The 15,290-nt window shown below is 37.5% G+C and overlaps 1 protein-coding gene across 3 annotated transcripts in view; it reads right to left on the minus strand.

Annotated features, from left to right (window-relative positions):
- LOC150088207 (uncharacterized) overlaps nt 1-15,290 on the minus strand; it is a 376,069-nt gene that overhangs the window by 23,125 nt on the left and 337,654 nt on the right. For all 3 annotated transcript variants that reach the window (XM_090369384.1, XM_090369385.1, XM_090369386.1), the window contains 2 exons: nt 8,240-8,335; nt 1,468-1,527 (listed from right to left, as the gene is read on the minus strand). In XM_090369384.1, coding sequence (XP_090225510.1) covers nt 1,468-1,527; nt 8,240-8,335 — 156 coding nt within the window. The remainder of the gene's footprint in view (nt 1-1,467; nt 1,528-8,239; nt 8,336-15,290) is intronic.

Here is a 15,290-nt window from a genome sequence, read left to right on the forward strand (position 1 = left end):
TTAGTGTCATTAACAACCCTGCCGACCTTTGTATCGTCTGCAAACTTGGACATTAAGCCTGATATACCATCATCAATATCATTGATATATACAGAAAACAACAATGGACCCAACACTGAACCCTGGGGGACTCCACTAATAACACTAGTCCACGAAGAGCGGTGTCCATTGATTACCACTCTGTCTTCTCCCACTCAACCATCCCTTTATCCATAGCAGCAATTTGCCTCCAGTGCCACACTGCTCCAATTTGTGTAGTACTTCCATGCACAACAGTATCAAAAGCATTTCTAAGATCAAAATATATGATATCAAAATTATTCTCTGCATCCAGTTCCTTTGTGACTACATCATAGTATCCAATCAAACTGGTCAGACAAGACTTCTCCTTAACAAACTTTGTGTGTTTGTTAAGGGGAAATTACACTGCGTCTGAATTATAACTGCAGTCTTGTCTAAATGATCCTGTATTACTTCTTTAGTGAATTCAATATTTTCCTTAGAACAGAAGTTAAACATTTCCTGGTTCTAGTTCACTTATCCTTATTACAAAAAGCATTTCTCTGACAATCATTTCCTTGCCCAATAAAAACTGGGTCCTTTTGAACCAGAGAAGTTTGCATTGGATCATTCTTCCCTGAGACCTAAATCAGTGCATCACTAGGCAAGTCACTAGATACTTGAATCTCTACGGAGATTCAAGTATCTAGTGACCACAGTTTTATTTGTCTCTACAGCATCCATTCACTTCTTCAGTGATTCAATTTCATCTGTCAATGCATTAAGTTTTAGTTTTACATCAATACTCCTGGCACAACACACAAGCCATCAAATTGACTATAGAATACACACTACTACAGATACAACATGCTGATGCCTCATGTAGACTTCATGCAAATGGACAACATGGAACACAACAATGAATGTGGCAACTTAATATGCAATCTTCAGTGCATGGCCACTAAATGAAAGTCTTCTCCAGAAGGACATTCTTTTACTGTATGACTTATATATGGCTACACTCAGCTGTAGCAACCCAACAACTTTTGCAATATTTGAAGTAGGAAATACTAAAGCATCCCATTGCGTGGTACCTAGGTATTAGCATCTTTTTTCCAGTGTTGAAGTAATGAGTTGGAGGTCATTGTGGAAACATGTGAAACAATGGCTGAACAGCAAAAAACACATGGACTTCTGTCAACAGAGAAAGAAAAACTCACCATACAATATGATCTTTGTGCAAACTATGTCAAAAAGGAGTAGGATGACAATACAATTATCCTGCACTGTTTATATGAATTATAATATGAAAAACCATATGCCTTGTGTGTTTACTTACTGACTATTCCTAAATACTTTAAACTATTACAATATTTTATCTGTATTTTATTATTCTAATGAAGTACAAATATTTTGTAGGTTAATTAATCCAACGAGGTGAATATAAAAACTTGAATGGAAACAAACCTCCTCCTAGAATAAGTCCAGATTTTGTTTGTATTTTATCTTTTGCAGTATGTTTAGCACCTAGAAGAAAATAAAGCAAAAAATTATTAATACAAAGTGATTCAATTATATAGAAGGCTGATAGAAAATATTTTGCAAATCTGTTTTTCAAATTCTACCAAAAAAAAAATGCACATGCTGTTCCATTTTTATTTCAGACAAATTAAAACCTTAAACTATTTAAAAAAAAGTGAGTTCCTAACATAAAAACGAAAAATGAGTTCCTAACATTAGGAAGCTTTCCCACCAGTTGGCCACCCATGCTGTAAACCAGGGGCGGCCAACAAGTTGATCGTGATCTACCAGTCAATCATGGCTTTAATTTTAGTCGATCACGACGAATTTTAAACATATATAAAAAATAGATTAGTCAAAATCTAAATGTTATTATTATTATGCACCCCACTGCATACGAATCCACTGAGCCATGTGACTACTCTTGTCGCTACGCAGCAGCTAGGCTTATCTAGTGCACAGAGTACTACTCTGTGGTCTAGTGAAAATTCACGCAGTTATGTTGTGGAAAGCATAGTGTACGTGTCGAATTCTTATTTTGCTTTCTTAATATTAATAACTGGACAGTACTTAGACGTTAAATTAATATCCCTTGATTTAAAATGAATACAACGAAAAAGAGAAAAACGTATCATTTTCATCAAGAGTGGGAACTAGAATACTTTTTTGTAATGATAAAAGAAAAATGTTGTTTGATTTGCAATGCTTTGTGGCTAGACCCAAAAAAGGAAATTTAGAAAGGCACTTCAACGCACTCCATGGTAAATACCAATCGGATTTTCCGCCTAATAGTGACCTTAGAAAAAATAAATCAAAAGAACTTAAATCCAGATTATTCGCGCAACAAAATTTCTTCTTGACATCTAATTTACAATCTAAAGCAGTAACTGTAGCATCATTTAAAGTGACTCATTTCTTCCAAAAAAAAAAAAAAATGCAAACCATTTTCTGATGGTCAATTCATTAAAGACATTTTTAGAAATAACAGATTCTCTTTTTGAAAATTTTAAGCACGAAAATGAAATTAAAAGTGCTCTTCAAGATCTGCAATTATCTCAAAATACTGTGATGAGTAAAAAACGAAAAAATGAGTAAAAACGTGAGCGAACAATTGCGTGGTTATATTGCTAGTGGTGTGCCCTTTTCGTTACAACTGGATGAATCTACAGATGTCAGTGATACAGCTCAATCGCTCGTTTTTATTTGTATGGTTTTCGATGATTCTGCCACTAGAGAAGAAATTCTGGATATGGTTTCATTAAAAGAAAGGACTAGAGGTCTTGATATACTATATTTCCCCATGTATAAGACGCACCTTTTTTCGAAAAATTTGGGGTCTAAAAACTGGGTGTGTCTTATATAGTGGTTGTAGATTTTTTTTATTTGCATTTCCTGCTTTTTCGCGCTTGTTGTCTTTGCGCTCGTTGTTTTGCACTTGTTACCGATATATTAGGTTACGTTTTGCCACGTTCTGCCCAGAAATGGCTCAGAAAAGATTTTCGTACAGTGCTGAATTCAAGTTAAAAGTGATCCAGTTTGCAAAAGTGAATGGAAATCGTGCTGCTGAACATAAATTTGGTCCTCCTCCAACTGAGAAAACAATCCGAGACTGGCTACGGGAAGAAGAAACCCCACTGAAAATGCCACGGCAGAATAAGACCATTATAGGCAAGTCAGCAAAATGGCCTGATTTAGAGAGGGAATTGAAGATATGGATTGAGGAGCAAAGGGCAATTGGAATTCCTGTGTCCACAAAGATGGTTCAGCATGAGGCAAGAAGAATTGCTGATGAAAAAGAAGTTACTGATTTCAAAGGAGGACACAATTAGTGCTTCAGGTTCATGAAACGGAATGGACTAAGCATGCATACATGCACCAGACTTGCCCAAAAGATGCCTGAAAGCTATGAGCAGAAGGTCCTTGAATTTCATCGTTTTGTCATTCAATGTCGGAAGACATCAGTTTGAGTTGGGACAGATCGCAAATATGGACAAAGTCCCCCTTCAATTTGATGTCCCAAGTAACAGAATGTTGATAAGAAGGGGGTGAAAACTGTAACTGTGAAAACAAGTGGACATGAAAGAGCCATTATACAGTTGTTCTAGCTTGTTGTGCCGACAGAACCAAGCTGCCTCCTATGCTGATTTTCAAACGCAAAACAATGCCAAAAGAAGACATTCCTCGAGGAGTGATTGTTCACATTCATGACAAGGGTTGGATGGATCAGCATGGGATGAAGATCTGGTTTGAGAAAGTTTGGAGCAGGAGACCAGGTCGGCTCTTATGCAAACCTGCCCTATTGGTGCTTGATCAGTTCAGGGCACACAAAACAAAAAATACAAAGAAGATTGCTGCAGAGCAAAAAACAAAACTTGCCGTCATACCTGGAGGCTTGACATCCCAGCTCCAACCACTTGATGTCAGCATTAACAAATCCTTCAAAGCTGATATAAGAGACGAATGGAACCAATGGATGAAGTCTTCTGGGGACAATTTGACACCAGCAGGAAGAGTGAAGAAACCAACTATAGGAGAAGTTTGTACCTGGGTGAAAAGATCCTGGGATAATATCAAGATTGAGATCGTTGTCAAGTCATTTAAGAAGTGTGGCATTTCAAATGCCATAGATGGAACTGAGGACGAGGCAATATATGAAGACAGTGATTCATCATCAGACATAGATGAGGACAAGCTAATGGATGGGAGTTTTGACAGTGATGAGTTGTATGAATTTTATGATGAATAAAACTTGAGTTCAATAACTTTATGTAATATATTTTTTTTAAAATTTCGGGGCCCCAAAATTAAGGTGCGTCTTATACATGGGGAAATAGGGTATTTAACGCCTTCAAAAATTTTATTGAAAAAATTAAATTACCACTATTTAAGCTCGTATCAATAATAACAGGGCATCTTAATGGATTCATCACATTGTGCCAAAAGGATGGTGAATGCCCAGATTTTTTGTTACCTCTGTATCATACACCAACAAGTGTTAGCCAGCAAAAGATTAAATTCTAAATGTTATGGACATAGCTTTCAAAATCGTGAATTCCATCAAAGGAGACTTTTCAAAATGCAATTCGATGAAAATGAACCAGATCTGATATTACACAGATGTGAGGTGGCTGAGTTGGAGTAAGTTTCTACAGAGATTTTGAAATTTTCTGAATGAAATTAAAAAAAAAATTGTTGATCAAAGGGGAGATGATTACCAGCAGCTACAAGATACAGAGTGGTTGAGTGGTCTGGCTTTTTTGGCAGATTTTATCAGTAAATTAAGTGATCTGAATTTGGAATTACAAGGAAAAAATAAAAATGTGGGTGGCATGATTAGTAATATTTCTGCATATAAATAATCAATTTTTGGCAATGGCTAAGGATCTCAAAGACAAAAAATTCTATCATTTTGCAAATATGCAAGTTCATTTGCAAAAATATCCTGTTTGTGAATTTAATAGTGAAAAAAATTTTTCTAAAATTGAGAAAGTGGTGGATGAAACAATTGAATACATTGTTCAATATATTTCTTATCCATTTAATGTCGACTTAGGTACGAAACAAATTGAAGAAAAATATTGCTGAGATTTTTACTGTATATGGAAAGCATTAACCCCAGAGTAACGTATCAACTGTGTGGTACCACACTGACAGTGGTAGAGAAAGCTTAGCAGATGACATGAAGACACAAACTTCGCATAAATTAAAAATTTAAACACGTATGAATTTAAAATAAGAATTCTGAATTCTATTTAAATTTAAAGACATTTATCAATATGTGTTGATTAACTTTTTTAACCATGTGCAATGAAATTCTTGAGATGGTAGATTGCGGCACATTTTGAAGAAAAAAAGTAGATCACATCAAATTAAGTTGGCCACCCCTGCTGTAAACTAATTAATTAAAATCTTTACTGCACTCATGTAATAGAGGCATGTGATGCAAGAAAGCAATGTATGAGCTTATGAAGAATCAGACAAAAAAAAAAAAAATTCACACAACCGTTCCCTCTAAAAGTTTGTCCAGTTCCTCCTTGAATTTATTTAAGCTATCGACTTCCACAACAACAGATGGAAGTTTGTTCCAGCAATTAACCACCTGCTGGCTAAAGGCAAATTTCCACACATCTATTCTACAACTGTCTTTCCTCAATTTGAATTTATGCCCCCTTAGGTTTGTAATCTGAACAAGTGGAAGAATCCCATCAGAATTCAGTGTGCTCAATCCATTCAAGGCCTTATACTCCTCAATGAGATCACCTCGCAGGTTTTTTGTTATTTTTGGTTTTTAGGAGCATTAGCAACTAAGGCCATATTGCTCGGGAGATATGCGGTGGTCATTCCCTGACCTTTTCGCATCCTCCGTATTTGGTGGGCACAGGCTCGAACCCCGATCTAATCAAGAAGCATGTGCTACGCACTGCTGCTCCTGCCCACCTGGCTATGGAGGTGCCCACCTCGCAGGTGCCTAGTCTCCAGCCGCTGCAATTTGCAGTTAAGCCTCTCTTGGAAAGAGGATCCCTTTGTTTCTGTCACCAATCTTGTTGCCCTTCTCTGTACATGCTCAAGCAAATCTACATCCTTCCTAAAATGACGCCTCCAAAGCTGTATGCAGTACTCAAGGCATGGTCTAACCATTGCCTTATACAAAGGGATAATCACCTTTTCCCTGCTAGCAAAATTCATGTGTATCATATTATTGCATCCTGTTTGCATTGCTCAGAAAACTTCATATCTGACTGCACAATTACTCCCAGGTCTTTTTCATTTTCTATCACCCTAAGTGTAGTACCACACAGTTGGTATGTTCCTCTGAGGTTACTTCTACCCATATGCAGTACTTTGCATTTGTCTATGTTAAACTTCAGTTGCCACTTCTCAGCCCATCTGCCCAAATTTTCTAGATCCTGTTACTGTCGTTAACAACCCTGCCAACCTTTGTATCATCTGCAAACTTCGACACTAAGCCCGATATATCTTCATCAATATCATTGATAAATATGCAAAACAATAGTAAGCCCAACACTGAACACCATGGGACTCCACTAATAATATGTTTCAAAAAATTCAGTGCAAATTCCCACTTTAGAAAATAATGAATAAATGAAAGTACACAGTGGATGTGTATGTGTGCATGCATTGATATGTGACAAGGGTACAAGTTGTGAGAATACCATTCCAAAGATTTTTAAATTATGAGTATTCAATGTACTTTTCTCATAATTTCTGATATACACCAATGAGCCAAAACATTATGACCACCTATCTAATATGATGTTGATCCTCCACGTGAGGCCATAACAGCTCGTACCTGGTGAGGCATGGATGCTGCAAGATTTCTAAATGTGTCTTGTGGTGTCTGGTACCAACATGTAACCAGCAGATCCTTTAACTTCTGTAAGGGACGTGGTTGAGATGCCGCAGATCGGAGTTGCTGTTCCAAAACAAATCACAGATACTCGATGAGATTGATGTCTGGGGAATTCAGAGGCCAGGGCAATACCTGGAAGTCTTCCTCACATTTCACGAACCTGTCTCGAACAATCCGGGCGGTGTGGCACGGCAAATTATCCTGCTGAAAGACGGCACAGTCAAATGTGAAGACCATTGCCATGAAAGAGTGTACCTGGTCAGCAATGATGTTTACGTAGGTGGTAGACATCAGAGTGCCTGGCACATGGATGACTGGACCCAGGGCATCCCAGCAGAACATTGCCCAAAGCATGACACTGCCGCCACCGGCTTGTTTTCTTCACACAGTGCATCCAGGTACCATCACTTCCCCATGTAAATGACATACATGTACCCGGCTGTCCACATGGTGCAACAGGAAATGTGATTCATTGGACCGGACGACCTTCTTCCAATCTACCTTCTTCGACCTTCTTCCTCAAGGTCCAGTTTCAATGCTCGCGTGTGCACTGTAGGTGCTGTCGCTGGTGAGCTGCCTGCGGTTAGCAGCCCCATTTTCAGCAGGGTTCGATGTACTGTGTTATGACACATTACTCCCGTCACCAGCATTACAATTACTGGCGAGTTGCGCCACAGTCACACTTCTGTTGCCATGTACCATCTGGGAGAGCTTTCATTCACCTTGAGCATTGATGAGCTGTGGTCATTCAACACCTCGTGGGTTTCCCTCTGAGGAGGGGAACCCACGGCTCATCAATGCTCAAGGTGAACGAAAGCTGAGCACCCCACCAGCCGTGCTGTTTTGGATATGCTCTGACCCAGTCGTACGCCCATTACAATTTGGTCTTTGTCAAACTCGCTCAAGTCCACTGCCTTTCGCATCTGAAGAAATATAAATGTAACACTGATTAACTGAGCTCAGTATTAGGTTTTTTTCCCCATGTCCCGACCCGTGCGAGCTCCGTAGTTCACCTGCAGTTGTTTTGATTTGCATAACAACTCACTGGTCATATTGTTTTGGCTCATCGGTGTACAACTTTATGCATTAGCATTGGGGAAGGGTCCAGAAGTTGATTACCTATGATGAAAGATAGCTATTAGGAATGAATATATGAATTTCTGTATATTCACTCACAAAGTCCTTTAGAAAAAATAGCAGACAGGAAAAAAGTGTCTATACTTGGCCCACCTAACTTATCAGAACCATAAGTTAGGTCTACATGGAAGCATGCATAAACCACTATTAATACACAGCTACATAAGTTTTAAAAATTACAAGTCTATTAAATTAAACTCTATTACTTACCTATTAAACTGAAAGGAGCAGCCCCAAAAGGATCAGAATCTCCCAAATCTGAAGTACTCATGACTAGACTTTCTCTACTCTTTACATTAGAAATACCTAAAAACACCATAACAATAATATTACTTATAGGGGTGTGTGTGTGTGTGTGTGTGTGTGTGTGTGTGTGTGTGTGTGTGTGTGTGTGTGTGTGAGAGAGAGAGAGAGAGAGAGAGAGTTGAAATGGTTAACTTATAACATAAAAGATGCAGCCCAGAGACAACTCATTTATTTTGTGTCATAGGGTTATTACATAGTAATAAGATTTTTCTATTGCATCCTACTTTTCTACATAGTCTCTCTCTTTGGGTACATACAATTGCCACCTCAAACAGTTCTCATAACACTGCAAAATCTTTTTTGGAGTGGGAGTGCCAAGTAGTATACAGTTGTTCCGACTGTGTTTCTGGATTGAAAATAAATTCCATGGAGGGGAATCTTTCGGTTGTTAGCAGCCATAGATTCTACTAAGATAGATCTGGTAAACTGGGGAGGGGGGGGGGTTGTTTTAATCCACAAAATGATTAAATTAAGGTTAACCACTTTTTATAACATGAATGTTGCTGAAAATTATAACAAGTATTTCATTTGCAATTAACTATTGTAACTTGTATACAAACAAAAATAGATATAAAGCTAAGTAAAAACGGACTTGATTACTGACTAGAAATTAAAGAGAAAAGAAATAGAGAATGTCTATACTTACCATGGGAAGCAACTAACACAAAATTTTTGCTGTAATGGCACTACTATAGTTTTTGATTAAGCAAGGATAATAACTAAATAAAAGAAAGATGAAGGGGAACCACAGGCATGATTTCATTAAATGAACTGCTGAGAAGTAGTCAAGTTCACTGTAATATATGACCTGTGAAAGATTAAACTAATGAAAGCAGCAACTTAAATACGGTAGGACTTCTACAAGCAAACATAAGCACATGAAACCACACGAAAGGAATTTCCCTATCAACCAGTGTCAAATCAACTAATCAAACTAAATGCATATATGCCAAATAAAATATACTAAATCATACTCCACTCCCCTTTCCCTTACATGTTCTTCAATGTGATTAGCTTCACTTTTTTTTTTTTTTTTTTTTTGGGCAATTTTCTGTCATTTAGTTGATTAATTATACTGATTAATATTGTTTTAGTAATTTATTTTCAGTTATTCCCTTTCTTTAGATTATGATTTAGTAGACTATTTTGCACATTTTATTTAGTTTGGTTAGCTAATGCAGCATTGGTCAACATCAAAATTAACAATTTGTAGTTTCAGTTGCTGTATAGCTGTACAGAGCTTTTCATATTTAAGTCTATGCTTTCCTTAGTTTGTTCGCTCACAGGTTGTATAGGGGCATCAACAAATACTCAGCTGCCTCTCAGCAGTTATTATGGAAATATGCCCTCCTTGAAGATTTACAGGTGTGGATATTCCCAGATGAAATAGTGCTTGTTGTTCCTCTATCTTTCCTTTTTTTTTTTATTTTATTATTTTTTTAAAATGAGGTATCTACAGCCACCTGTAACATGACCTTGAACAGCCTTTTGCTTAATCACAGGCTGTAGTAATGTTACTACAGAATTCTCTGCTGATCACTTCCCATGGTGGGTGTAGATATATTTCTTTTAATTCTTTTTAAATTTCCAGTCATTGATCATGTTTTTCACTTATCTTTAATTTTATGTTTTGTTTGCATACAAGTAACAGTAGTTACTTGCAAACAAAATAATTACTGTAGGTTTCACTCATATGTTCATTTAGTAAGAAAAAAAGAAGTATATCCAGTTTTTCTTTTGTCAAATTGGAAGATAGTGTGGTTCACTCACCCTATCTTCCAATTTGACAAAAAGCTTAAAATTTGGCTTAAAATCCAAAACTGCATATTTGTGTTCAGGAAGCAATGAATGTGTTAACCTTAATTTAATCGTCTTGTTTCAATTCCCTTTTCATACAAAATGTCCATGACGACAGATGGGGCAATGTCTTCTTAATGGCACGCAAATGTTAGTTCTGCAGAAGGTGTTAATAATATGGTAGAGTTATAGGGACAGCCTTTGTAACAATATGCTACAGGATCAGCACTTCCTTGTCCCAGAAAATTGCATACAGAAAGTTGCCAGCAGATGCAGCCACCTGAAATTTTTTTTTTTTTTAGTGGTGGAGATGTGTCCGTTGTTTTGTTTGCCTTTGGATAGTAAAAAAGGAATAAAGAACTCATCCATGATGACTATCCTACACTGGATCTTCCACATGAATCGAGCTGGCTGCTCTTTTTCAGCATCCAGTTTTTGCAGAACTTCACTTGCACTCAAATCTTCATGGATAATGCAGAAAGCTGGTTCTGTGACAAAGGTCTATCTTTAGATATATGTTACCAATTATCAATTGCCTGTCCTCCCTGATCATTTTCTCCACATGAGCAACATTTTCAGGTGTTTATGATGAAAAAGATGTGTCAGGCTTATTCCTAACACCTGATTGCCAATTTTAAATTCACAAAATTCTAGAATCATGCCATCAGAAAGTGCCGTCCCACAAACTGTAACAAGTTCACAATGCCTGTCGATCTTCACCTTTGGCCTACAGAAACATAACTCCTTGCTGTTTTTCCCATTGAAAAATTCAAGGTTTTCAGACTACCCCCTGAAATACATCCTTGGAAGAAATTCCCTAAGCCATGGTAGGTATTGCAGAACATTTGTGCCTGCCAAAACTCAGTACTTAAGGGTGACTGCCGACAGCAGGAATGACTCCTGGTAAGCAGATACCTGAGAGGGAGGAAAAAGATGTTACTTCTGGATTGCAACCTTATTTAACACAACTAGATTTCTTACTGATGGGATGAAAAGTTGAAACAGGAGGTGGAAATCTTCAATATACCATCCTTTTGTAAATGAAATAGAATTCTAAAACATCTGCCTAATTGCATGGCTTCTTTCTCAGAAAACAGCAAACATCCAATTTTCTGCATTTTAAAAACAAAACTGATTTCTGTCTGGACTGGATATGTGCAAATGTCTCTGCTCTTTATTGAGGGATGATCAAAGAGCAAAGTGAGTAATTACAGATCTGTAAAACCTGACCGCCATTCCAAGAAAAATAACGGATTCAGTAGTTAAAGAAATATTGCAGGATCATCTTGACAGGAATACAGTTATACGGAAATCACAGCATGGATTTTTTTAAGGGGAGACCTTGTCTGATCAGTCTGATTAGAAAATATGATGTGGTAACAAAGAAACTGTATGTAAAAAATAATTTTGACACAATATACATAGATTTCAAAAATGCTTTAGATACTGTTCCACATGAAATACTGCTGTTCAAATTGGAGCAATATGGCATTAATGGCAAGTTATTGGCTGGGGAATTCCATTAGTGGAGTTGCCCAAGTTCAGTGCTGGGGCCCCCCCCTTACTGTTTTCAATAATCCCAGCAATAAACTCAGAATATCATATTACTTGAGTGATAGCACACTCATGATGGTGAAGAACGAAAGAGATTTAGGTGTAACTGTATGGTCTGACAGCTCACTGGGCTTCTGTCAATGATAAACAGGAATTTTGCCAACAGGAACAAGATGGTGTTTATCCCATTATATAAGTTCAATTGTTTTTGCTGAATTTTGAGTAATGCATACAGGTTTGGAGGCCTGATTTAAGAAGGATGTGGACCTGTTGGAATGGGTACACAGAATAGCAAGGACACAAAACAGTACTTTTACAAAGAAAGATTTTAATTCTGCAAATGGCAGCAGTGCTAGGCGACTGCGTGGAAACTGGCTGAAGTGTTTAAGGCTTTAAATTGATTGAGTAAAATAAATGCTGATGGCATCCTCACTTAACCACATGGCACACATAAGGAGATATCATTCAAAGCGACAAAGGATGGTTGCATGATAAATATGCAAAACTTTGCTTTTATGCAGAGTGACCGATTCTTGGAATAAACTACCAGAAGGAAGTTTGTTCAAACAATTTTCTATATTCTAATTAAGGGTTTATCAAACCTCACCCTGTGATGATTGTATGTTTGGTATCCGTATAGGGGTTTGGGGGGGGGGGGGGAATATGAGTTAATATGCTGACATAACATTCAGTACAAATATCTAAAATAGTAGTTCAAAAGAGTTAACGGATAATTAACTACTACATGTTCGTACACTTTTCCGGTAATTACCAGGCTGTTGTTGGAATAACAAGTGAATTCCAGTTATACATTTGAGCACTAATCAATAGCAGGCGCATCAAGAAGGCAAAATTATTGCCCTTGAGGAAGCTTTCAGAAGATTAGACTGGTTGCAGAAAGGAGTCAATGTCAATGGAGAGTACCTAAACCATTTACGATTTGCAGATGACACTGTGATCATAAGCCATGATCCCAAAGAATTAGAGAAAAATGTTAAGCAGTTATGCACAGTTAGTAAGGATTCTGGGCTAAAGATGAATATGGCTAAAACAAAAGTAATGAACAAGTATGCCACAGAGAGGATATAATAATTGAAGGAGCATTAATTTAAAAGGTGGATTCATATACTTACCTGGGCCATGTCATTAGCTTTAATAATGATAAATAGCTGAAAGACAATAGAAGAATAAATTTTGGATGAATAGCTTCAGGAAATATAGTCACATATTTAGGAGAAATATCCCTATTTGTATGAAACGTAAAATAATGAACCAATGTATACTCCCCACCATGACTTATAGAAGTGAAACTTGGGCACTCATCAAAAGACTGGAAGAGAAGCTTAAAGCTAAACAGCGAAGAATGGAACATGACTTATAGAAGTGAAACTTGGGCACTCACCAAAAGAATGGTGAGTGCTGTGTAGAATGGAAAATTTGCTGTGTAGCTTTAAGCTTCACAGCAAAGAATGGAACAAATTATATTAGGAATCGGACTGTTAGGTAAGAACAGAAACACATCGATTAGGCAGTAAACACATATAAAGGACATTCTTATCAAAACCAAAGAACTGAAATGGACTTGGGCAGGACACATAGCTCAAAGATATGATGACAGATGGACTAAGAAAATAACAGAATGGTACCCAAGAGAAGCTAAAAGAAAACTTGTAAGACAATAATGGAGATGGACAGATGAAATTCACAAGTTCGTGAGAGTAAAAGGATGGCCATTGCACAAAACAGAAGGAAATGGAAAGTTACTGGAGAGGCAGTGGATTGAAAATGGCTGATAATGATGATGAGTTAACAGATAGTTAACTACTATACATTGGTACACTTTTCAGTAATTACCAGGCTGTTGTTGGAGTAACAAGTGAATTCCAGTTATACATTTGAGCACTAATCAATAGCAGGTGCATCAAGAAGGCAAAATTATACTATTGGATTATACAATATGCCAAAGAACACAGGAACAGAGCAGCAGAACAAAATTTTGGTCCACCGCCTACTGAGAAGTGAGAAGATGATTTGTCAATGGAGGAAGCAGGAAGTTTCATTACAAGAAGCTGATAAAACAGATATGAAGTTCTCTGAGCAGTGCAGACGGGCTGCAAGAGTAGCTCATGGTGTATTGTCAATGATATATAGGAATTTTTCTAGCAGGGATAAGGAGGTGATTATTCCCTTGTATAAGGCAATGGTCAGGCCACACCTAGAGTACTGTATACAGGTCTGGAGGCCTCATTTCAAGAAGGATGTAGAGCTTCTGGAACGAGTACAGAGAAGGGCAACAAGATTAGTGAATGGAACAAAGGGGTGCTCTTACGAAGAAAGGCTTAAGTTTTGTAAATTACAGTGTCTGGAGACTAGGCACCAGCGAGGTGATCTGATAGAGGTGTATAAAGCATTGAATGGTTTGAGCATGCTCAATGCTGATGGGATTCTTCCTCTCGCTCAGAATAATCACCTGAGAGGGCATAAATTCAAATTGAGGAAAGACAGATGTAGGATAGACGTGCGGAAATTTGCCTTTAGCCAGCGGGTGGTTAGTTGGTGGAACAGACTTCCATCCCTTGTCGTGGGATAAATAAGTTTAAGGCTCAGCTAGACAGGTATTTGGAACGAACAGAGGGGTGAAGTGGAAGTGGTTTTTTTTTTTTTTTTTTGGCTGATGCTGCATAAGCTTGCTTTCTTGCATCAAATGCCTCCACTAATGCTAATGCTAAAACAAAGCACAGCCTTCATAACATTCCATCTAAATGGCCAAATTTGGAAGAAAACTTGTGTAGTTGGATATCGGAACTTAGAGAAGTGGGTATTGAAGTGAGTACTAAAATGATAACAGTAGAAGTAAGGAAATGAGCAGCTGATATTAAAGCAATCAGCTGCTCATCATGTAACTTTAAAGGAACTGAATCTTGGTGTTATCACTTCATGAAAAGAAACGGGTTAAGTTTAAGCACATGAACTAGAATAGCCTAGAGAATGCCTGCACCGCAGTTTTAACTTGTTGTGCTGATAGGACCAAACTTCTGCCGATGTTAATTTTTAAAAGAAAAACTTTACTGAAAGATAAACTGCCAAATGAATTTCGTGTATTTGTACAACCGAAGGGATGGATAAAGAATGTATCAAGGATTGGTTTGTAAAAGCGTCCTGGTGGATTACTATATGAAAATGCACTGCTGGTATGGGATCCGCTTAGAGAACATAAAACTGAAAAAAATCAAAACTGCCCGAAATAATGAACACAGAATTGGTGGTAATTCCAGATGGCTTAACATCCCAGTTACAGCTGTCAGATGCCAGCATCAATAATCCATTCAAGAATAACATGTGGGAGCAATGGAATAAATGGATGATAGAGGGGAACCATGATGTGATGCCTATGGGAAGGATGAAACGTCCATTAATAGTACAAGTGTGTTAATGGGTGCTGAAGCACCTGCATGATGTTAAGACAAATTGTGGTTCAGTCCTTTAAAAACATAGTATAAGTAATGCAATGGATGGCACTGAAGATCATTTATTGTAGGAGGGCGACAGTGATACCAGTGAAGAGAATGATGATTATCATGATGTTGAGGATAATGATGATTGA

Source organism: Mastigoproctus giganteus, chromosome 3 (assembly GCF_048544385.1).
Source record: "Mastigoproctus giganteus isolate SK-2022 chromosome 3, ASM4854438v1, whole genome shotgun sequence".
Classification (NCBI taxonomy): domain Eukaryota; kingdom Metazoa; phylum Arthropoda; class Arachnida; order Uropygi; family Thelyphonidae; genus Mastigoproctus; species Mastigoproctus giganteus.